The 22,647-nt window shown below is 39.7% G+C and overlaps 5 protein-coding genes across 11 annotated transcripts in view; 2 read left to right on the top strand and 3 right to left on the bottom strand.

Moving 5' to 3' along the window:
* Nucleotides 1–139: 139 nt before the first annotated feature.
* Nucleotides 140–6,201, bottom strand: LOC141908731 (breast cancer anti-estrogen resistance protein 3 homolog). Its single transcript, XM_074798898.1, has 6 exons — nt 6,074–6,201; nt 5,697–5,846; nt 5,489–5,600; nt 3,506–5,081; nt 2,728–2,896; nt 140–2,341 (listed from the first exon to the last, which is right to left on the bottom strand). Exons 2-6 carry the CDS (start codon nt 5,790–5,792, stop codon nt 1,841–1,843), a joined length of 2,454 nt encoding a protein of 817 aa, XP_074654999.1. The 5' UTR covers nt 5,793–5,846; nt 6,074–6,201; the 3' UTR covers nt 140–1,840.
* A 282-nt stretch (nt 6,202–6,483) lies between these two features.
* Nucleotides 6,484–10,639, top strand: LOC141908852 (lysosomal thioesterase PPT2-A-like). 2 transcript variants are annotated; one of them, XM_074799081.1, is made up of 8 exons: nt 6,484–6,656; nt 8,016–8,172; nt 8,268–8,363; nt 8,463–8,517; nt 8,604–8,656; nt 8,824–8,898; nt 9,255–9,394; nt 9,492–10,639. In XM_074799081.1, the coding sequence occupies exons 1-8, from the start codon at nt 6,522–6,524 to the stop codon at nt 9,633–9,635; spliced, it is 855 nt and encodes a 284-aa protein (XP_074655182.1). In that variant the 5' UTR covers nt 6,484–6,521; the 3' UTR covers nt 9,636–10,639. The 2 variants fall into 2 exon arrangements, with proteins under 2 accessions (XP_074655182.1, XP_074655181.1); XM_074799080.1 differs by lacking the exon at nt 6,484–6,656 and adding an exon at nt 7,118–7,329 and having other exon boundaries at nt 9,492–10,636.
* Nucleotides 10,640–12,827: 2,188 nt separating this feature from the next.
* LOC141908604 (F-box only protein 6-like) lies at nt 12,828–15,213 on the bottom strand. 2 transcript variants are annotated; one of them, XM_074798705.1, is made up of 5 exons: nt 15,024–15,094; nt 14,464–14,894; nt 14,248–14,386; nt 13,686–13,818; nt 12,828–13,607 (listed from the first exon to the last, which is right to left on the bottom strand). In XM_074798705.1, the coding sequence occupies exons 2-5, from the start codon at nt 14,882–14,884 to the stop codon at nt 13,455–13,457; spliced, it is 846 nt and encodes a 281-aa protein (XP_074654806.1). In that variant the 5' UTR covers nt 14,885–14,894; nt 15,024–15,094; the 3' UTR covers nt 12,828–13,454. The 2 variants fall into 2 exon arrangements, with proteins under 2 accessions (XP_074654806.1, XP_074654805.1); XM_074798704.1 differs by having other exon boundaries at nt 12,830–13,607; nt 15,082–15,213.
* Nucleotides 15,214–15,330: 117 nt separating this feature from the next.
* On the top strand, nt 15,331–17,879 carry LOC141909064 (uncharacterized). 2 transcript variants are annotated; one of them, XM_074799401.1, is made up of 9 exons: nt 15,331–15,346; nt 15,726–15,818; nt 15,914–16,019; nt 16,404–16,472; nt 16,558–16,622; nt 16,716–16,818; nt 16,925–17,052; nt 17,138–17,227; nt 17,563–17,879. In XM_074799401.1, exons 2-9 carry the CDS (start codon nt 15,735–15,737, stop codon nt 17,767–17,769), a joined length of 852 nt encoding a protein of 283 aa, XP_074655502.1. In that variant the 5' UTR covers nt 15,331–15,346; nt 15,726–15,734; the 3' UTR covers nt 17,770–17,879. The 2 variants fall into 2 exon arrangements, with proteins under 2 accessions (XP_074655502.1, XP_074655503.1); XM_074799402.1 differs by lacking the exon at nt 15,331–15,346 and adding an exon at nt 15,535–15,619.
* Nucleotides 17,880–17,964: 85 nt separating this feature from the next.
* LOC141908208 (uncharacterized) overlaps nt 17,965–22,647 on the bottom strand; it is a 28,849-nt gene continuing 24,166 nt past the window's right edge. For all 4 annotated transcript variants that reach the window (XM_074798124.1, XM_074798125.1, XM_074798126.1 and 1 more), the window contains 10 exons: nt 22,423–22,524; nt 22,261–22,330; nt 21,908–22,008; nt 21,581–21,805; nt 21,411–21,491; nt 20,997–21,128; nt 20,777–20,908; nt 20,251–20,361; nt 20,082–20,171; nt 17,965–19,714 (listed from right to left, as the gene is read on the bottom strand). In XM_074798124.1, coding sequence (XP_074654225.1) covers nt 19,580–19,714; nt 20,082–20,171; nt 20,251–20,361; nt 20,777–20,908; nt 20,997–21,128; nt 21,411–21,491; nt 21,581–21,805; nt 21,908–22,008; nt 22,261–22,330; nt 22,423–22,524 — 1,179 coding nt within the window. In that variant the 3' untranslated portion in view covers nt 17,965–19,579. The remainder of the gene's footprint in view (nt 19,715–20,081; nt 20,172–20,250; nt 20,362–20,776; nt 20,909–20,996; nt 21,129–21,410; nt 21,492–21,580; nt 21,806–21,907; nt 22,009–22,260; nt 22,331–22,422; nt 22,525–22,647) is intronic.

The following is a 22,647-nucleotide window of genomic DNA, read 5'->3' as shown; positions in this document are numbered from 1 at the left end:
ACACACACAGCCAATAACGCATAAAATAACACATGCAGCTATGTTTTCATACTGGGAATATCTTGATTTTGAGTTGCGTACAAAGATTTAAAATCTGAACGTTTTGATTTCTGCCGGTTTACATCAATAACGGATAATGACTAGATACATATGGTCAAAAAGCATTACATTGAATGTAGAAGTTTGTTTGCACATGGAAATTTTAGAGGTAGATCTGAATAAGTTTACACCATTCAATCTTTGCCACATTTTCAAGGAATTGCCATTTGCTTCAATATTCCCTAGATATTTCAAAATCGTCAATACCTTCAAGACTCATTCCGAGAAACCTTCTTTTTTTACTAGAATTTTGGCCAATTGTGTGTAGACATGGCAGAGCAAAGGTAGTGTTACGCTATTTAACAGCTTTGGTAATAAAATTAAAACAAAATCAATCAATTATGTGATAAAGCAAATGGTAATACATATACGGTAATACATAACAATATACATAAATGTTTAATTTTATTAAGTAGCCTATATGCACATGCAATACAAAATCGCAGGACATTTCATTTCAACAGTTCTGGGCACCAGTTCCGCATGATTTTTTGAGTTAAAAATCTGTTCATTTTTTCAGCAGCACGGTGGAATCTCGAAAAATGAAATCCTTTTCACACTGTGAAGTTTTGCTCAGTCAATCTAAGTCCATAGCGAAATACTAACTGAAATCTTTGCGGAACCAGTTTACAATGCTACGGAGTAAATACTGGGTTCAGTATACGAGCATATAATTAGAGACTCTAAATGCAATCAGATATTACAAAACCTTATAGTTAAAGTTACAATATTAATCTCAATACAAATATATTTGACGGTATATAAAAATCATGCACATTTTATTTCATATAAACTATAATAACGTCAAAAACGCGGCGTAACGTCGCGTTATAAAAACATTCGTGAACCAGAAAATGGCGACCCCGTTATAGCTGCTAGTAAAAATCTGTTCACTTCCAATAATTGAAGTTGCACGTGATCCCAGAAACCAATCCACAGTTATCAGATCAGATAATTCGATCAAAATTAGTTGATTTTCAAGTCTCTAGTCAAATGTTATTACTCAAGACGTAGCTCCATAGTTCGACTTGAGCAATGAAATTTTAACTCGATTTAGAGTCAAACTTACCAGCAGCTCATCCAAATCCAGTAAATAGAAATTTGTTGCACGCATTAAAATTTTATGTTTGTGTTATCCAAAATGCATTGTTGATGTAACAAGGTTCTACGCTGTACTAACAACGTATTCTATAAAATGAAGATTTCATTTTACATACCCACAGATTATAAATCCCCATAGTTTCACATCCCCAACCTTCTTCATATAGATGCTCGATTAAAGTAAATTGGCACCATTGACCAAGTGTTATCATAAAGATTGTTCTCAAAAATGTGTAGTTGCTATGATGAATGTGCTATCTGGTAAGTGACGACTCCCTGGCTTGTTATTATTCAAAAGTGAAGGAAAATTCTTATTTCGAGACCATATTCATGGGAGGATCCAGGGGACGTGTGAGACTTGTAGTCCATAAATTTTTTTGAGTGCCCTTTTCCATTTTGTCAACTAAGATAATTGGTGCATTTCAGTGCAGGTGAATGCCTAATATTGCCTCGTAGGACATCAAAGCGCCCTATTGAGATGTGAACGATCCTTCAAAATTGGCCTCATGATCCACCCATGAATTTCTGATTTTCATACCTTTTTCATTGCCACGATGGATAAAACAAAATTTTCAGAGTCCTGGGAAAAAAATTCCCATTTTCAAAAACTTCCGAAGACCTGTAAGAACACCGCTGTATTCTATAACGACGATTCCGTTTGTCGCGGTTCGCAACGCTCGGAAAGTAGAGCGACAACTTGTTGAAACTTCTGATACCGCTCGCCAGGCGGCGCGTGAGCTCCGCGCGAGCCGAACAGCAAACGCATCTGAAACGCGCACGACGACATCTCCGTCAAATCGACGTCCGGCGAAAACTTCGACATGCAAATGTTCGCTTTCACTTTATAGAGTTCGCTTTGTTCGCAGATGATTCGCGCCGTGTCGAGGTGCGCGAGAATGATGTCGACGCCGCAGTGCGGGTCCGATTGTTCCCACGGCGTCAGCGACATCACTTCGTCGGCGTCGCGTTCGAGTAGGTCGATCAGCGGCCGCACGTGCGGTATGCTGACGTTCTCTAACGGCAGCGACCACGAGCCCTGATTCAACGATCGGTACACGGGAATCAACTTCACTTCGAACATGAACGCGCTGTTACCGTGCAGATGTTTCAAGTGTAACCAAGTCGCCGATAATCGACCGATCTGAAAAACGAGAATTTAACATTAACGGCTAAACATTTCAAAAATGAATTGATTGATTGATCAGGGTGGCTGCTTTTATTTGACTTGCTTCTTCCCTGACTATTCCTTGACATGTAAATTGTTTTCCCTGACTATTATTATCATCAAACCTTGACACATACATTGTTTCCCCGAGTTGATCTGCTAAGAATCTAATCAATTAACACAGTCAAATATGAAAAACATTGACAGAAACTGTTTGATTTTTCCCTGATCTTTAGCTTTTTTACAAAATTGCCTGACTATTCACCTGGCTTTTTTTAAAGAAAAGAAAATTGCCTGACTTAACCCCGACTACCAGTGGCCCCCCTGAATCATTGATACATTCTTCGAAATCGAACTCCCACCTGTATGTCTTGCAAGCCGTCCATTATCGCGGCGAATGAAACGTAGTTGCCGAGCGACGATTTCAACTCAGTCGCCACTTGTATCCACTGATGCAGCACTTGAACGCGGTCGGTGAGTTCGCGCGTCGTTAGAATTGACACGGCCACAACTAACTTCAAACAAACGCACCTGAAATGACGACGATGAAATCAGTTATCAGTATTTTCATCGTTTGACCTGTGATGATCTGTCGCCCTGGTTTTGGTGGGCGTGATGTTTCGATAATCCATCTATAACCTTATTTGTTTATTTTTTAAGAGAGTTACAAATATAAAACTAAGAACAACATCAACTCCACAACACAAGGCTGAGTTGCACAATCATAAAGACTTCAGTCAAACAATTTTCTCACATCTTAAGACAAAATTTTTCAGATATATCCACACATTGGACTGGTATTTAAACTAAACCCTGAATGTGCAAGCGAAACAAATCAAGATCAATTGTTATTGTTGAATTGTTAGCACTAGTGATTACAGTCAAACCCGCTTGATTCGGATCATTTTGGACCAATGAAATTATTCGAGTCCATGTAGATTCCAGATAAAACATTGTATTATGCATAAGTAGACGTTTAGATGAATCGTAGATAATAGTAAGAGATCAAAATCCAGAATGAATTAAGTGGGTTTTACTGCAGCAAGAATTTTCATAGTTGCATTTCTACACGTGCGAAAATCTCAAATCAACACAAACATAAATAAGCAGTTCTTGCTGACTTATAATATCTCAAGTTACCTCTCCAAAACATCCAATCGCAACTGTCTTCCCTGAGGAAGAGTTATCAACTCTAAACCAGATGTAACTCCGAGGCCTAAGTCGTGTTCACCGGTCACTTTCATCAATTCCAGGTCGTACTTCGTCAAATGCTCGGCGAATACTTTCGCCGGTCGGCTTTGTAGCGCCATCTTCAGTCGAACTAGCGCGTTCGCGTCGAGAGCTTTGTTATCCGCCGGCAATATCGCGCCGACGAAATTCGCCGGGTCGATATCGGACGGCGGGTCGAGCGGAGGTATCGTGAACGCGTTCGACCTGCGAGGCAGCGTGTCGCCGCTGTAGCTCGTCGACAGCTGAGACCCGGTGCTGCCCGACGACTTCGAATTCGAATCGACGCTCGCACGATGTAACGGCGACGTGTGCGGCTGCTCGCCCTCCGAATAGACGAATCGATCTTTACCCTCTTTCATGACGGTCGGCGTCGCGAGCACGTTATCCAGATCGCTGTAATCGCGGTCGTTGTCTTCGTACAAAGCCGCGTTGCGGATTCTGACGACTGGTTTTCGCGGACCGTCCGCCGCGTTATCTCCGGCGCCGACTTTGATCGACGGAGTACGGCTGGGCTTCGGCGGCGCCGGCTTCGTTAAATCCGACTCGGATCCACGACCGGAATTCGCGCGCGCCAGTGACGACTCGGGGAGCTTCGTATCCTTGTGCAACGCGCTCAAATTCGGATCGCTACCGACTCGGAAGTACTGCTTCGACGAATTTCTCTGACGCGATTGCGAAGATTCGACCGACGTCTCATCGATAACACCACCGGCGACGATGCTAGGCATGCTGCCGTGATGCTCGAACTCGACTCTCGGTTCGGCGACGTTCGGAGAATAATCGACGGAAACGTTCATCACCGACGACGACGAACTTTGCCCGTTCAGAACGGACGTGCTGCTGCGTCGATGCGGAACATCGACGTTCAACTGATTCGAACTGCCGCTGCCGCTACGCGTGTTACTTTGATCAGACAATTTTCGCTGACTAGACTTCACGTTCTGGAACGAATACACTGGATTTTGCTCGCGGATCAGATTTTGTATCGCCGGGTTTTTGATTTCGTAATAATCGACCGATTTCGTGCGCGGTATCGGACGCAGGATGATCGCGCCGGACTGCTCGGTGATCGCGCGTCTACATGTCACGTAGTAGTTGATCAATCCGGGCACCGTGTCGAACGACTGATCTTCGAAGTGGTACTTGACCTTGACGGTGAAGATGTTCGTCGACGTCGTGCGTTTGTTCACGACGAAATGCAGCGGCTCGTTTTTCCACCGACAACTCAACACGTAGTCGCCGTGACTCGACGTCGAGTCGCGTACGAGGAAATCGCCATTAACCGACGTCAGTTCCTCGGCGACCGAACGAGGGACCATGCCGTGATACCACGGATGGGTTTCGAGTTGAAACGTCTGTTTGCTGAGCGGTGAACCGGGTGAAGTCGGAGACATGCGGCTGTTTGACTGAACGTAGTCGATAGGTATGTTAATAGCTGGTCTAGTCGCGCCTGTAGGTGACGTCTGAGGTGACAGTGAACCATATTCTACAAATACATTTTTTATGATAATCTTACATCAGAATCCTGAGATACAGCAACAAACATAGTTAACCCCTGATATATCGCCCACATCGGTGCAGAGCGATTTTGGGGGTATTGAGCATGGCGGTATATCAGGGGTGAACCATAAAAATACATGAAACTACATAACAGCTGTTTCTAGGTTTGTTTCGGATGTGTTTTTACTATAGTTTGTATTGGGCTGATTGATTTGATTTCAAGTCAAATTTTTCCGTACATTGAGAAAACCTGGCAGTAGGCGGGGTGGCGGTATTGGGAAGGTTGACTTTACTTTATTTTCACATTTCATTGTGGGAGCTATTCTTTTTCTTCTTTTATTCTGTCACAGATGCGCTCCTGCTAATAATACTCGTCAGATAGTAGACACTTACTTTTTTCCAATTTCTCTTTCAACATTACCAAACTGGTGGCCAAGCATGAAAGGTGTGCCTTATTTTGGACGCCCAAGTGTTTCAGGTCTGCTTCCGTGAAATGAAGTATATCCTACAGGAAAAAATAAAACAAATCGAAAGTTCAGAGAGCTTCAAAACTGAAAGCGTTGTGAAGGCCTGCATGTATATTGGCAGAATTCACACTGACCTCTACGCCGGCAAACCTTCGGAATAGAATAGAATAATCATCGAGACCAAGAGTTTGTAGCCATGCTTGTATCGTGATGTGCGGTCTATTCGCCATGTTTCATCAAACTACTCTCTCCTCTTTTCAAAACTATGAGGGCCGTCCAGATATCTAAAATTAATCAGGTATTAGTTTATAGCATGATATTCTGACGGAAGGCATGGAGTTATCCAAAGGAATATCATGATATCATATTAAAACTGCTCATCAATGACTGAAGGAATGTTAAAACCATGAAAACTCATCCTTCGAAGGATGGAGGGAACGCTCCGCCGACCCAAAAATATTCTGATTGATCGATGATGTCAACAAACACAGCGAACCAAATTGATTGTTACCTGGTTCAACAACAACAGTCGACTCAATTGCATTGTTTGTTCACCTGGCCGTAATCTCCCTCCCTTAGATTTCCGGATAAAAGTGCTTTACGTAAACAACTTATTTACCAGATCAATGTAGCAAAGTCATCCGCCATCATCACCTTCCTTTGAATCCCAAATTGATGGGTGGCTCCGAACGTGGCTGCGCACGAACATGGCATGAACGCAATTTGAGTTAGCAACTTGAAATATGGTTTCGGAAATTAAGGTCGGATTGGGTTTATTGCCGAAAGCTGAAGTGCAGCGAGATATTGTGAAGTGAAGTCGTCGCTTTAAACATGAACAATATATATACATAATTTGAATTGGAGTTTCGAGCATATTTCGGTGCCTCGGAGCGCACTAGGCCTAGTTCAAGGTCGTCGCCCCATGTCCCCATTTTGCGTATGTCCCCAGAAAATTTACGATGATATTCGTGAGATTTGTTTGTTTTTTTATCCACGTTCTAGTCTGCTGTGACGCTTACAAACCAGTGGTGCTTATGCATGGTATACTACCCTCTCCGGATGAATTGCCCGACTTCCAGGATTTGATTTTCAAGGTAGGTTTAAATAATTTAATCTTATAGTTGATAAAAATTCTGAAAAATGTTTAATCTACCAGTCGGAAATTACAACTGTTGTCTATTTCTAAACGTTCCCGTCCGCTATGTTGTATTTATCTCCATAATTGCACATATTATCCAGGACAATATGCTATTTTTAAGTAGGAAGATTCGTTGTCTGACAAGTCAAATGATGAGTGTTTTTTATTATCAGACAGAGTAATTATTTCACCCTCATTTAGGTTAACGAACAATTTTACATATGCTATGAAAATGGGCGATTAAGCTCGAAGGATTGGTACCAGGAAGGTAGAAATTGCACGTAAATGGCCCTTAGCAGTGCTTGAAAGTATTCATACATTTATTTGCACACAGGCATGTCAATAGGAAATTGGGGATTTTCAGTTTTGCAATCAAGGAAGTTTCACATTCATTGTCATTTCATATCTATACAACTCAATGCTCTGCATACATAAGTCATTTAGCTGTGATTTTCAGTGTTCTCAACAGTTCATTGGAAAATTCGTCTTCGAAAATGAATTTATTTATAATTTTTGTTGCATCATTCGCTTTGGTGGGTGTTAGCTGGGCGCGTAAACCAGTTGTTTTTATGCATGGACTTTTTCCATCGATAACCACTGGCTCTGATTTTAAGACATTGATTAACGGGGTAAGCTATTAATCTTGCTAGTATTGCAGATGTACAAGTTTTAAAGACCGGTTATAACTTAGGCCTAAATCTTAAGGGTTTAGAATTTGAGACTAATCAATTACCTCAATTAATTATTCATAAGTTTTTTTTAAAGTTTTTTTTAATAAGTCATTTACGCGAGGGTTTAAGTTAAAACTGGTCTATCGGTTATCTCTAGATCTTTCAACTGTTACCAGTTTATTATATCCTTGCTCAAATGCACCTACCAAGATCTCTCTGCTCTAGTCATGATACAAGTGGTTTAGTTGAATCTTAAAGTGTTCAATAGGTGATAGGGCATTTCAATTAATAGCACCTGTCTTGTGGCACCAACTGCCCTTAAGACCGGTCCACCAGTTCAATGTTTTAAGAAGAATTACATACTTTTTAAAAACATACTTTTTAAGGAGAATTTATAATTGCAATTAGGCCCTAATCTAAGTCAACTGTAAATTTTAACTTAATGTTTATTCTCCGAGTGTCTTAAATTACTATTTCATGAGCTCATGTTTATTTTATACTAATGTAAAGCACACTGATTACAAGTGCGCTATATTAGAAAAGAAATCATTTTGTCATTACAATGTATCAATATAAAGTGTTTAATACATACCCTGATGAGCCCCAGAACCCGAGTCAGAATACAGTGGTTTTTTATCATTCAGATCCACCCGGGTACCAATGTGACGCTGATCACTGCTTACAACGAGAAGATTGCTAGCCTAACCCCTATGTGGAAACAAACTCGGGCGGCTGGCGAGATCATCAGACGAGCTTCTGCTGAACATCCGAACGGCTTTCACCTCCTTTGTTATTCACAAGGCGAGTTGTTGAATATCCATTCGAAAAAATTAACAGAAATTAGGAAACATTTTCTTCTTTCCTTATAAAGAATCTATGGTGGTATCGTTTTTCAGGAGGGCTCGTTTGCCGCGCCGCTCTTCAAACCATTCCCGATCACAACGTTGACACTTTCATATCATTGACATCTCCGCAAGCCGGACAATACGGGGGTAAACATTCAACGTTTACAACATCGTGATATTTTAATTGTACTGGTGAAATTATGTCACCAATTACTTACATATCTCCCGGACATATCTGTGTTGCAGATCCTGATTTCCTCAAACATTACATACCTCCGATGGTTAGAGAAGAGCTGTATGCGTAAGTGTTCAAATATGTATATATGTACTCTATCTATGTAGTTTTCATAGTCATTCCCGCTAAAAATGTAACACGTTTCTATTCAGATTTTTCTACACTAAGACGGGTCAGTTGATTTCTATTGGCAATTACTGGAACGGTGAGTATTAATTTGTAGCAATACTAATTCGAATATTTTGATATCGTTGTACCACTTTTACTGACACGGTTTTAAGTTAAAGTTTGACTCCGGCCCAAACCCAGACGATAACGACGTAGTTCGCGGCTCTGTTGATAATATTTGACATTTCTCGATCTATTATTCAGATCCGCATCATCAGAAACTGTATGAAAAAGAGTCGGTGTTTCTCGCAGTCATAAATAATCCTAAATTCAGAGAAGGTATTTTAAATTGTCTGATCAAATATAAAATAGCGAATTTCACGCTTAAACGAACTTCTGCATGTAGAAGACCTTAGCATTTTTTCTTAACCGATAGTTCGTAGCACAAGCGGTATGTAATTGAATATTTCGTTTTATGTCTAATTCCGTTTTGATGTGGTTACCCCCTGGGACCGGTTGCATAGTCACGGCTTAGATTTAAAGCCAGTCTAAGAGACCAACTTAGTTCTTACAACCAATCTAAAAACTTAAGACCAGTCTTAAGAATAGATTGAAGACCACTTTTGGAGTTGGTCCACGACTGTGCCACCAGGCCCTGGTCTTCGTAATGGCATTACAAACTTTTTTCTCAATAGAATACCGCAAGAACTTTCTTCGCGTGAAGAAACTGGTGCTAATCGGCAGTCCCGACGACGGTGTGATTATTCCGTGGCAATCGAGTCAATTCGGCTTTTACGATTCGAAAGACCACGTTCTCCCAATGCAGCAACAATCGGTACGTCAAAACGAGCTATTTCGGAGTTAGAAAATGTGATGCCCGAAAATGAGAATGTTTTAATACAATTTCGATTATTTTTGTTCGTGTTTTTCAGTGGTTCTCGAATGATACATTCGGATTGCAAACGCTCGCCAAACAGAAGCGTTTACACGTGTTCACAGTTCCCGGTGTTCAACACACGCAATGGCACAAGAATCGAACTGTCTTCGAGAAGTTTGTCGCTCCCTGGTTAACTTAAAGATTCCAATGAGTATCGGGCCACCAGAAAACATCCCCGCTTGCCTCTCGCACTAACCCAGTACAGTATATTCATTTGCCTTCATACACATCCAACCTTTGGATCATCCTTACTCTCGAGCTTTGGTTTAAATTATCTATTTCCGCGAACTAAAACGCCGAGCTCCGACGTAAATCCCTTCAGTTAGACTATTCTTTCACCTGCAGTAAACGCAGTCAAAAAGGTTATGGAAATAACTGCCGAAATAACGGGCCTCTTTCGGGTCTAAGCCCAATGTACACGAACCAGGGAATCAAACATTTTTGATCTCGGAAACGTTGTTCACGAAACTATGTTTCTTGTAAACGCGCATGACAAAGGGAAACGCTCGAAACCTTGTTTCTGTCCCTTGTTTCCCCGTTTCCTTACATCGTGTGCGTTGGGCTTAATTATATAGAAATTTACTCGCATAGAAAATGCATGCGTTAACGAGAACCTTGTGGACCAAGCGCACATATTTATTTCATAGGTGGCCATAGAATTAGTTTGTACATCAGTTGACGATTTCGAACAAATAAATGTGCTATATGTATATGAATGATGCTTAAAGCAATGATGTGATAAAGCAATTAAAATACTATTTAATTAATCTATGCAGACGGTAGGTTTTAATTAACTTTTAATCAGTTAACACTGAACAAATGTTCAAACAAGAGTCTACTTATATGGAATAACTTTTAATGTTTACAGTGATTTTCTAAAGATATACGTTACTGATTGTTTTATACATGCCTACACGTTTGTGCCCCGGATTGTGAAAGGACCATTTGTATATTTAATGACTTATATTACATATCAAAGTTGATTCTTAACCATTGGTTTGAATTGAGGTATTTTTAACATCCATGAAGCGAGAATAATGAAGCTTGTACGCGCTGTTTCAAGTCAATAAGAATGCATTTTACCAATATTTCGAATTACATGTAATGAAATGAGTTTGCTTATTATAATGTTTTACGAATAAATAGAAAATCTATTCATTAAATTATTAGGACTTTCCATTGAATATGATTGAATGGGCGCATGGGCGTAATTATATTCCATCTTTGCGTTGTGCGGCGTTTTAATTGGTTTTGACGAGATAAGTAATTCCCACTTTCGTTCAGTAAAGAAATGTACTGATTGCCCCATTCTACAGCAAATTACCTCTGGGTTCTGACCAACTATATTTCTCCTCCCTCGGATATTTAAGACCCTCAAGACGCCCTTGTTAAGATAGCCAGTATATACACAACTTCAAGAAAAAGATCCGAACATCGGGCATTCATTTTTCTGACGGTTGGCGTCAGAAGATCGTATAAAATTGGATTAGAAGTACATGTATTATAACCCGCTGAAGTTGATGTCAATGACTTTTCAATGAAGATCCTGCGCCAGAAGAGGAATCAAAAACCTGTAATCACAGTCCAGGTTTCTTCGGGCACGAAAAAACCTTCCAGACCTAGACCGAACGACTACGAAAATCCTCAGTGGGTGATCCAGCCTACCGCGAGTACCGCCTGAGCGGTACTCAAAATTTCCCCACAACATTTTCAATATAGAAAATATTTGCCTGCATGTGACTTAACACACAAACATGTATTGTGTATCTTTCAAAATTCTATTATTCAAATTTCTTAGGTCAGCTTTTCTGGAGACACAATATTACTTTGAGCAGTACTCGGATTTGACCCCTGGATCTGCGACAGATCCTTAATTCTGGAACGGGAAGTTTGTGTTTTCATTATCAGTCATTATCAGTATGACGACAGACATGAAGTTGTCATTTCTTTACCGGGTACATGTTTGTTTATCTTATCTTTTTCATTTTTTATAGTCACGCGATTGTTCCACCAAGTCACATGATTTTATGATTACCTTAAAGGTCACCTTTAACTTCATAGTGCCCGATCGTGTAGTACAGCGTTTCGAAAAGATACAATTTGAACGTAACTTAAAACTCTTAAACTTATCTTGAATATTTTGAGAAATCATGGCTGAGACTCTTATTAGAACAAACAAGAGATGCGTGAATTTTCGTGGTTTTGCATGTTTGTGCACTATGTATTTGACCACGACAGTAGAGAGAAGAGAAGTCTCTCCAACGACAGATACTCAGATGAAATTATTACATGGGCTGATCACTCGCTACATGAGAAGAACGTGACTTCGGATAGATTACTTACACAGGGAACTATAGTACGCGGTTAGAATTGCCGACTTGATTCTCAAAGTAACACGTCAGAAAGACGGGCAAACCTTCAGCTTCAAATCGGTTTCAATACTCACGCTGTTAGTAATTCACGCGTATCCAGAAGATACGGCTGATCCCGAGTTGCGAAACATACGAATCGATGATAAATATATTGGATTTTCGATAAAAAATATTTGATGAGCGGAATGCAACTGAGGATGATTTACTTACCCGGGAAACTAAATTGCATCAAACATCATAAAGACTAGCGCTGACCCGCATTTCCAAATCGGTGACAATACACACGCTGTAAATCTAATTCACGCGTATCCAGATCCTGACCTGAGCTATACGAGGCCCATAAGAATCGATGATACAGGATTAGGATTTTCGATAGGATAGATTTTAGGTTCCATTCTCGATGGTTAAGAGCACGATCATATCATATCATATAATTATCATCGCAGTGCGAAGGAGCCTATAATGATACCTACATGACAAATTACGAGAAGAGCAGAAAGCCAGGCTGGAAAACGAAGGATATGGAACAATATTTTAAGATATTTTCAAAGTAGCTGTAAAATCCAAAGGCAAAGTAGCAGGAAAAGCAGGTGGCAAGGGATTGCTGAAGATCCCAATAACAGGTTTCTTCATTGGGTGTATGTATCGAATATCAAACGGAGATTGCGCTCGTGACTTCTCCCGCAGCACCTAATCCCATTGATAAAGAAACACTTGGTCAATACTTTACCCAAATTTCTAAGGTTCTCAAGTTTTCCAGGTTTTTGCCAAATTTGTCAAATTCCCTGAGTTTTCCAGGTCAGTGGTCCCCCTGACGTATCATATTGGGCCAGGTAAATGATACACCAGCTAATTTAATTACATCTACATACATTTTGATAAAGATACTTGCAAGGCAAGCATGGCTGCAAACGCATAATACACAAACGAGATCAGGAAAAATAAACTACCTTCATGATTGATTATCATCTATTTAAGGCATAAATCAGGAATACAATAAATATAATCTCCTCCTAATGTAATTTCTTAAATCATCTACTTTTACATAAAATAGTTCACACTGAGACTGAAAGACCTCATTGTAGTTACCCAGCAAACATCCTTCGAATTCACTAGGGAGTCAGTAAAATGGGATTTATGCCCAAGTGATTAAGGTTAGTTGTATTACTTCGAGTTTCCAAAAAGTTTTATGTTTCAAAAGATTTCTAAATCAATAAATGCGCAATCAGATGAGTTTAATGCTTATGCTATGCAGTAGAAACTACTAACAATGAAATTTATGGGGACCTGAAAATAGTTTCCCCTTATAACTGACATTACACGTAAGTACATAATTATTCAAATTGTTACATCAAGAGAATGATGGTGGTCTACAGTATTCAGTTCGTTTATGACATTAAACTAAATCATGGACTCTTAAACGAATTAAATACAGTTATCTATTTTGGTCTGAGAGCAGCTGTATATAATGTCATCATTTGAAGCAATGTATTGCAATTGTCATGTGCATACGATAATACTAGAAAAACAGTTAAAGTAGATCTTTTTATATCACATCTTCGATGATTATGAAATATCCACGGATTTCATACGTGTAATGCCTTGAAATCAAATTTCACAGAAGCTCCCGTAAATTTGGAGCCGTAATGTCCAGCCCAGAACTGCGTATCCTTTCCTGAGTGGATGAATTTGATATAACGCAGGCCTTCTCTGACTTTACACGGAAACACATAACTGACCTGAAAAATAATTGATCGGAAAAAATGAATGTTTTATTGACGAGCGATTGCCTTAAATTTTGCGAAACAACTTTGTACCTTTTTCCATTCAGCTGTCGACCACTGCTGCTCCTGCTTCACCTGTTCAAAATGATCTAGCGATTTCTCGTTTCCATCGAGTAAATGGACTTCTAAATGATATACGCATCCACAGTCGAATCTAGCTGCGTACCTGAAATGAAAACCACAGAGATGATGTAATAGGATCCAGGACATAGATGTGGGGGCAAAATAATACCTGGGACCACACTATTTTGAAATTTGATAGGCCAATATGTAAGGCTAAAAATAATTGATACCTTAGTTTCTCATTTCTGCTGAGGTTAAAAGTTGACCCGGCCGCCTATCTAACCTGTACAGGGCTCATTCATTTATTATGTACGCATCAGGGGAGGGTGGAGTGCAATTGCGTACTGTAATGCTTAATGTATATGAAAAAGTGGCCGATTTTGTGTACAGAGGGCGAGGGGGGTTGAAAAATTCAAATTTAATGCGTACGTGATAAATGAATGAACCAATTTCAGAATGGGCCCAGGAATCATTTTGACCCCACAATCTATGAAAATCCGCCCAGGGCTTAAACAGTCATCATTCTCCTTACCACTCAGATATGTGAATTGCTGCTTCCATTTCATCAAGCCATTTCTCAGAGAAGCCGACAGCCAATAGATCTATCAGCTGATATTTTGAGCAGTTGTAATACGTAGTCACCCAGTTACACACGACAGGGAGAATTTTTTCTGAAATATTGCTAAAACATTAAAAAAAACATCCCCAACGAATAGAATAATTTCATCAAAAAACGTCATTAACTGACCAGGTAATTTCAATGAATTTGGTTGTTTGACACCAACACCCTTGCCATAAAATGCATTTTCAGTTTTGAAGCCATGGCTTCCATCCATAATTTCCCAATGGTCGAAGTCTTCAATAGCGTACGGGTTTTTGATAAGATTTCGCCTGAAAATACTTTCCGAGAAGTATGCGTCGCGATAGCTGTTCCCCGAGTCTACGTGTAGATTTTCATAGTTACATTTCAATCTCCAAACCGATTGTCGGTCGACGATGCTTTTCCAGTATTTACACACGCGACTCACCCTCATCAACAGATCAATCTCCGACAATTTCGAGAATACTTGTTCCAAAAGTTCATCGGGTAAGCGAGCAATTTCGAATGTTCCTTGCATCAGAAAATGCTCAGATATTTTATCGAGCTCTCTTACCAGTTTTGGTTCCATTTCCTCTTTGCTGAAAAGATAAGGGAATTGAAAGCGAGATATTTCGTGTTTGACGTCGAATAATCGTGGCCAATTTCGAAAGCAGGTGAGCGAGGAGGTGGAGACTCGTGAATCTGCAAGTACCACCGGGTGAACTAACTAAGGACAGGCGTAGGCTGTTAACAAAGGGTTGTCAATCGGCGTATTATTATCCAGACCTGTTGCTGTTGCTCCGTTTCTTAGTGGTCCAGGTGGAAAATGTTTTTTTTAGACAATTCATTTTACAATCGATGATTTAAATGCCGGAAATAGAGAGAATATTTCCTGGTTTTCCCCATTATTTATCAACCTTATCCTTCTTCCGGGTTGATCCTGGCACCTGGTGGCCACTATCGTCATTACAACTAAAGCGCCTGCAGACGCTCCAAGTTACTTGCGACAATAGTTCACTCTCAGGACAAAACTGCATTGTCTTTATAAGTGGTAGGTAAAAAGAATTCATTTATTAGGTAATCACTACGTAATGTAACATATCATGAAACCCGCCAACAGCTTGTTTTCTATTGGTGTCATTAGACTAGGTTCGAATCCCGGTAACACGTGGTTATAAACTTGCACGCTTGGTGGCAGCACCGTACGATCGCCTACGGGATTCTTGCGGCCCGCGTGATCTAAAAGGCGGGTCTTGCCGATGTTGATTTTATCTATCATGATACATTTTTCACGCTTATGACATAACCAAATCGGTTGTAAAAGGTAGCAGAAAATACAGTTAAATATATTTCCTGCTTACCGCGTAATGTGTTATTAGATCATGAAGATGCATTTTCATTGAGTAAAATAAACCGGCTCTTTTTCTCAGAAAAACAGAATGGATTCGACGACAACGACGCCAAAAGAAAGGCGATTCAATAATCTGGAAATCACAGTGACTCAGTTTTCAGAATGGCAAGAGGTATTGGAATTAAGAATTAACTTAATGAAAAAAATATTTGGCAATTACTCAACGTGGTCCTCGAACATTAAATTCTGTCGTCGTGTTCTTTATAGATGGTTTTACAATTGATAGACGAGAGAACTTTATTGAGCCAAAGAATTTCGGAACTTGAATCGGAAAAAGAAAACCTCCAACAACATCGTGACCAATTAAAAGAAGGTACTGGTACCATAGGCTTGGTAACTTGTTTCTCCTCGGCCGCCGGGGGGGCTTTGTGTAACCTGCAAAATTTGTAATCATTTAAGAACTATAAGAACTGCCGGGACTGTTTGGTTCCTTGATTGTGAATTTTAAAATGTAATGCACGGTAGGCCCGACGGCAGGCTACGTTAAAAAGGCGACCGGCCGGGTCAACTTTTCTCAGCAGAATGAGAAACATCGTATCATTCTTCTAGTCTTGCTCTTCTAACTCCACTGGATTAGTATAGATCAATGCCCGAATGATGTTTTACAATTTAGATGAGTTCATTCTCAAAATTGGGAACTTTTCCGTAACTTGCAAACAAATCTCAGATATTTTCTTTAATTTTCATGTCCACTTAGACATTGTGCAATTCCAAAAACAAGTGGACCAATTTCGGGAAATAGTGGCGAAAAGATGTGATTATGAAGGTATGATTTCATTTGAGTATAACTTACATTGCGAGTCCTGTTTCGAATCATTTCGTTTACAGCTGTTTATTTATTCTTTTGACAGACGATAATCGCAAATTGAAGGAAAACATCGAGAACATGTCACTGGATCTTATAGAAAAGGATTCGGTAAAAAACATGTAGCCTACCGTATCTGAACGCAGCGATGGTTTTTTTTTCTAGATGGAAACTGACTGATTTATTTCTTTTCTAAATGCGCAGCTACACAAAATCGAAATTGAGAAATTCAAAGACGATATGAAGGCCCTTATCGCCACGCACGAGGAAGAAATGAGAAAATTCAGTGAGAATTGCGAACAGCGAGGTAAGTTTAAACGATTTAGATTCAGATTTCTATCTTTTCTATCAAATAAATATCGATGTAACATACGATCAGTAGTGCCGTTAATTGTAAATCATTACTGTTCCAGCCCTAACCGAAAAGACCAGATATGAAGCCTTGGCATCGGAGAAAGAAGCGAAGAATGACGCGTGTTTTGAAGAATATGAAAGCAAGTTGAAGGAAAAAGACAACGAGATTGCAAGATTACGTCTGGATGTAATATGAATTGATGTGGGGGCAAGATAAAATCTAGTGAAGATTTGAAGCTCCAGTGATTGACTTTTATTTTGTTTCATCGTAGTTTGACACCAAATTGCACCAAGTTCAGAAACAGGTTAACAAAGCTCAACAACCGATGCCAAACACAGCCGCTCAAGATATATTCAGGAAGGTAAGATACTGCTTTGACACAGGCCCTAAAGATTACAGCCCGTTTCCTCATCCGACAGGGTGGCCACTGACCTGGAAAAACTCGGGGAATCAGATAAATCTAAATAAAAATCGGGGAATTTGACAAATTTGACCAAAAAATTGGAAACCCAGGGAATTCAGATAAGGTTATTGACTACGTTTCTTTATCAGTACATGATTCAGTGAAAAGAATGAATTGTAACATTTTAAATCTAGAAATGTCTCTGATCCACTCAGGGAATTTTGTATAATCGCATGGAAAAATGTAAATGATGTATCGTATATGAAGATATCGTTTTCCATTTTCTCTATCAGAAACTGCAACACACTAAAAACGGCTACGAAATAGAGTTGAATAAAGCGAAGGCAACGATTTCGGAATTACAGGAGAAAATTCAACAACTGGAAGCTGAAAAGACGAACAACCAGCGTAATCCGGCAATCGGGACGAGAGGGGGACAAAAACGAAGACGTCTTCTGAGTAATTCCGCAAACTTCTACAACACCAACGATTTCTCTTAATCGGGGGTCTCAAAATGTGAGCTCCACTAGCTGTAGAGACCGGTATCCTCCTAAGATTGGCTAAATGATATCCTAGATTACCGGTACCCACCTAAGGGCTGGTACAAACGTACGGAATTGTCCCAAAATGAGTAAAGAGATGACTCATTGAAATTCATGAATTTTTTGAAAATGTTTATTGAATAAAATAGCGTTTTTTTGGTTCATTCAAATTCATTACATTACAATTATTTTCACAATTCAGTGAAATTAAATGTGGTTCAATCACGATCAGTAGAACATTATTTTTTGGCAACGAGCACGTTATGCATTTTGAATGCACATTATTTTCTATACAGGATTCGACCACGCAAAACCATACACTGACTAATTACAAACATGATAAACCTAAAAATATCGTACCGAACTATTACATAAGATAAATACAATGGTCCAGCCACCGTTCGTTTTCTATTACAAATAAAACATTTATATCTACAAAACAGATCACACACACATAATAATGTCAACATTTTCCTACCTGGGAAGCTGCGTGTCGCTGGTCCAGCCAGTAGGTAGGTTATCTCACTAGGACGGATTTCACAATGGTCGACGCATGTGAGAACGAAATAGGATGTATATAGAATTATAATCCAATAGTTGGGGATCATTCATTTATTACATACGCATAAAATTTGAAATTTTCAACCCCCCCTCCCCCTCTGTACGCAAAATCGGCCATTTTTTCATATACATTAAGCATTACAGTACGCAATTGCACTGACCCCCTCCCCCTCCCCTAATGCGTACGTAATAAATGAATGACCCCTTAACTTTCATTAAGGCTAAACAAAAATGATACCTTTTTTCTCCTAAGTGGCCAAGTCTCTTATATAAACCGCGACAAAATTTGTAATCAGTTCATTTCTATAGCTGCCTGTGATGGTCAGCCTGATCACCCTTTTTTTTTAAAGTGATGTACAGGATAGATAGGCCGCCGGGCTGGTCAACTTTTAAGCTCAGCAGAAAGGAGACATGAGGTATCAATTTTTCTTAGCCTAACAAGGTCTAGTCGGGCCAGTTAGTCCTAAATTTGTTTAGTAACCTAAAATCAATCAATAATGAGTATTTGACCAAGAAACTAACCACTGACAGTCCAGTTACCGAATAACTAGCCTGAGCAGCTCAAACTGTGCTAACAATCTTTCAACGAAAAAGTGAGTCCTTAATAAGTATCCGCTTCGCGTAGCGTGAAATCTAGATAAGTCAACTGACAAATTACAATTGCGCATTTGATATCAAACATTTAGAAGCAACAACCAGCCTACGAAATCTAATCATTCTAAATTCTAGGTCCTTTTTCGCTTTTTAATCTAGAATCTACACGTTCCTCGAATGCGACATCTAGTCTATTTCATCCCCATATATACATAATCTTATCTATTTAAGGTCAACATACCTTGAAATACCATGATTACTACTGGATGATTACTCCACGCTAGTTGATACAAAGCTATGTTCAAATTGTACATTATAGTAGACACCAATACGTTCAAAATGCAACAGTCTCTGAGTAAAGTTTACAATGGCAGTTGATTTCTGTACCGGTAAAATACGATAAACAAACTTCAGTCGCAACGAAGCCTGATGATTTTCACAAGTCGGTGAGGTTCGTCTCGTGGAGAGGAGAGTATACCGAGCTGCCATTTGAGAGTTCATTGTTTAAAATCACTACAAACACCTCTTCTCTTCAAATCGTGAGAGAAGATCCATTTATACGAAATACGTATCCAAGAATACTGATGCGAAAAATTCGAACTGTTACCGCCGCTTAGAAACTCGACGTCGGCGACTGCGGACCGCGTTCGGGAATTTTGTCCCACGAACGGTTTCGAATTCGTTCCTGCCGGCTTTGCGCGTACGATCGTTGTTTGCCCGGCGATCCTTGCGGAGACGTGTTCAGATCCTGAAAGCAAAAGTTTGAATCTTAAAACTCATTTTCTTCGTTACTAGAAGAGCTCAGCTCTCAAATCAAATAGAAAAGGTCATTTTCGATTGCACTCTCAGAAGAAGAGTTATCTACTTTCTCTTTTGATCGCCAAGTTTGTGCCGAGATGGCAGAAATCTTCTACTGAGTAAAATACAATCGAAAAATAAAAGACCAAGGGACCAGTTCCACAGTTCCGAGATAAGATTTGACTCTCGAATAAACTCATCGAAAATGAACTAATTTCAACTCAGAATCAACTCTTGACTCACAACACTCTGGAACTGGGTCCAAAAGAATTACGGATAACTCAACAGGATTTTGAATCTACGACTACTCGACCAACCTGCAGAGCGAGCGGATCATCGTTGATTTCTGTAAGTGGCGATCTGGCTTGTAGCGAACGCGCCCTCGTCAAGTCACTATTTGACAACACCTAAAGAAAAGATCGAATTTAGCCGATTATATCGAATAGACCAGCTGCTATGCGGTGTGCGGGGCATCGTATAACTTACATCTTGCAGATTGTTCAAACGACGCTTAAGATTCTGTAAAGTTCCGTCTGAACGCTGTCTCTCGTTCATTAGTGCCTCGGCGTGGCGCGACATCTGTTGACGCAGTTGACTCTATAAAAAATATAAATATATTTCAAACGAACCAAATTTAAAAATTACGCAAGTCATCTCAAGTCTCGCGTTGAATAAACTACTAGCTCGAGGAAACATTTTTGGACCTATTATTCTTTTGTTATTATTGCGGGATTCCCGGTACATCATCGTCACAAGACGGGTATAGTGTTTAATAAATGGTTATCTCAGGTCTGTCAAGGAAATGAGTTCTTTATGCTGTACACCTAATACAGTCAAGCATTGTGTTAGTAAGGGGTTAAGCTTACATATCCGAACGATGAGTAACACTTAGAAAATTGAATTGGAAATACAAATTGGGACGCAATAAAAGAGTCGAATCAAGTGACGTGATGTCTTATCCGATGAAAACTTAGGTGAGTTTGATCTATAGTCAATATAGTTCAATTCATACTTTGAGGTAGTCTTGCTCTTGTATAAACTTGTCCTTCATTGAATCTTTCTTCCAACTGGTGTCTTTACTGCCAACGCCGCCGGCGTACGACGAACTGAAGCTGTAATCCTCGACCGGACTGTGGCCACGAACCTGTTCGCAACAAAGACGAAAATCAACGAGAATTCTCAAATTAATTTCTTACACTGAACAGTTAAGTACGGTAGCTAGGTTTTCTTACGGTAGCTAGGTTTTCTTTGAGTCCTTCTAGATGGCGTTGTAGCTGTTGTTTTTGATCCTGTAATTCGCTCAATTCGTCGATCGCGTCGCACCGTGATTTCTCCAATTCGGTCAGACTAGTATTCAACTCGTGCTACAACAATTAATGAATTATTTTTATTTCTGAGTTCGGGACAATTAAAGGCATATACAGAGCATCAGAATTAATTTTCTGATATATCTATCCATTTTTTAAATAGGCTTTATAACCATGTATTGTAATCACAACTGTACCGACATATTATATTGTATGTATGAATTATGAAAAATAAATATACTATGCAACTAAATATTTGCTCCAATGAAAGAAAGTCACCAGCACTTAGCTGAAAAACCTATTTACATTTTGTTCTCATTCACCCTGAAAGTGGCTTACCAACTGAATATCTGATTTGATGTCTTTTACTGATTCCTCGAGGCGTTTGTCTCTTACTTGCAATTCTGCTTGTGTCAGCATCTACAAAATCCGAAATTCACTAAATTCCAAAGCTGAACCCTTTTACACACCTCATCTAAAGCAAGTACACGCGAATCAACAGTTCTCACCTGTTGTTTGAGTCCGAGAAATTCCTGTCTAACAGCGTTTAACTCGTCGCTGAGTCTGTTCGCGCGCGCGCAATGATCCTGAGCGATCTGCTCTAAATCGGCGATTTCCGCGCTGGACTTCTTGCGTAAATGCTTCAATTCTTTCAGCGTATCTTGCAGTTGATTTCGGAGGTCTTCGACTTCCTCTTCTAAGTGATCGATTTGACCTTGCATGACGTCTTTCTCCTGTAAATATCAATGAATAGAGAGAACGTAAACCTTTTGGCATCCAGGATTTTCATCGCTGATTTGAGGCTTCAATGGCCACGACACTGATCATCAACTGACCTTATTGTATTCTTCTCTCAACGCTTGTAGCTCTTTGTACGAATGATTGAGAGCTTGTGCTAACTGCTGTTTCTCCATATTGCTCGTACCCAGTTCTTTCTCTGAAAGGAAAGGTACAAAATTTAGATTTCAGCATTCGGAAATAATGAACTACCAGAGACTTTCGGACCCAGTTGAAATTTGACTAGACGATAAAATATCTCAAAGATAAACCGATTTTTACTCAAATCGAACAACCCAGTTCTACAGTTGTGAGTTAGGAGTTAAAATCAGTTCATTTTCAATGAGTTTGATGTTTTTTGTAATAATGGGTCAAAGTAACGACTGAGCAACAACGTTAGGTCAATCAATACCTTGTTCTTTCACAATCTTATCCAGTTCTTTTATCCGTTCTCTAGTGTGCTGTCGTTGCTCTGCTTCGTGCTACAGAAGAGGGAAAACAGAAGGTCGTGTCAAATGAAACGGATTTGACGACGTAAAACTGTGTTTATATCATCGCGTAACGCGCCCCTTACCCGAAGTTCTTTGACTTTTACCGACGCATCGGCTAGCTCGTCTTGCCTGATAACCAGGTCCTTTTTGATGTTGTCCAACTCCATCGTGGCTGTATTGACCAACTACAAAATTGAAACTTCAACGCATCAGTATATCATGATTTTAAATCCATTTTCATCATGCGTAAAAGTGAAGTAAATGATGGTGGTTAGATTATCTACGTAGGTGACAGCCGTGCAAGCGGA

This window comes from Tubulanus polymorphus, chromosome 7 (assembly GCF_964204645.1).
Source record: "Tubulanus polymorphus chromosome 7, tnTubPoly1.2, whole genome shotgun sequence".
Lineage (NCBI taxonomy): Eukaryota > Metazoa > Nemertea > Palaeonemertea > Tubulaniformes > Tubulanidae > Tubulanus > Tubulanus polymorphus.
Note: the sequence above shows the minus strand (reverse complement) of the source record. Positions and strands in the feature narration are given on the sequence as shown.

What these genes read in the sequence shown, in the direction of transcription:
- LOC141908852 (XM_074799081.1), top strand. Translation starts at nt 6,522, where the DNA reads ATGATATTCGTGAGATTTGTTTGTTTTTTTATCCACGTTCTAGTCTGC. An exon ending in CCTCCTTTGTTATTCACAAG is followed by an intron (nt 8,173 to 8,267) that starts GCGAGTTGTTGA and finishes ATCGTTTTTCAG; the next exon opens with GAGGGCTCGTTTGCCGCGCC. An exon ending in GCAAGCCGGACAATACGGGG is followed by an intron (nt 8,364 to 8,462) that starts GTAAACATTCAA and finishes TCTGTGTTGCAG; the next exon opens with ATCCTGATTTCCTCAAACAT.
- LOC141908731 (XM_074798898.1), bottom strand. Translation starts at nt 5,792, where the DNA reads ATGGCGAATAGACCGCACATCACGATACAAGCATGGCTACAAACTCTT. An exon ending in GAAGGTTTGCCGGCGTAGAG is followed by an intron (nt 5,601 to 5,696) that starts GTCAGTGTGAAT and finishes TTTTTCCTGTAG; the next exon opens with GATATACTTCATTTCACGGA. An exon ending in CGATTGGATGTTTTGGAGAG is followed by an intron (nt 2,897 to 3,505) that starts GTAACTTGAGAT and finishes TCGTCATTTCAG; the next exon opens with GTGCGTTTGTTTGAAGTTAG.
- LOC141908604 (XM_074798704.1), bottom strand. Translation starts at nt 15,143, where the DNA reads ATGAATTGTCTAAAAAAAACATTTTCCACCTGGACCACTAAGAAACGG. An exon ending in GCAATTCACATATCTGAGTG is followed by an intron (nt 13,819 to 14,247) that starts GTAAGGAGAATG and finishes TTTTCATTTCAG; the next exon opens with GTACGCAGCTAGATTCGACT. An exon ending in CGACAGCTGAATGGAAAAAG is followed by an intron (nt 13,608 to 13,685) that starts GTACAAAGTTGT and finishes ATTATTTTTCAG; the next exon opens with GTCAGTTATGTGTTTCCGTG.
- LOC141909064 (XM_074799401.1), top strand. Translation starts at nt 15,735, where the DNA reads ATGGATTCGACGACAACGACGCCAAAAGAAAGGCGATTCAATAATCTG. An exon ending in TCGTGACCAATTAAAAGAAG is followed by an intron (nt 16,020 to 16,403) that starts GTACTGGTACCA and finishes ATGTCCACTTAG; the next exon opens with ACATTGTGCAATTCCAAAAA. An exon ending in ATCTTATAGAAAAGGATTCG is followed by an intron (nt 16,623 to 16,715) that starts GTAAAAAACATG and finishes CTAAATGCGCAG; the next exon opens with CTACACAAAATCGAAATTGA.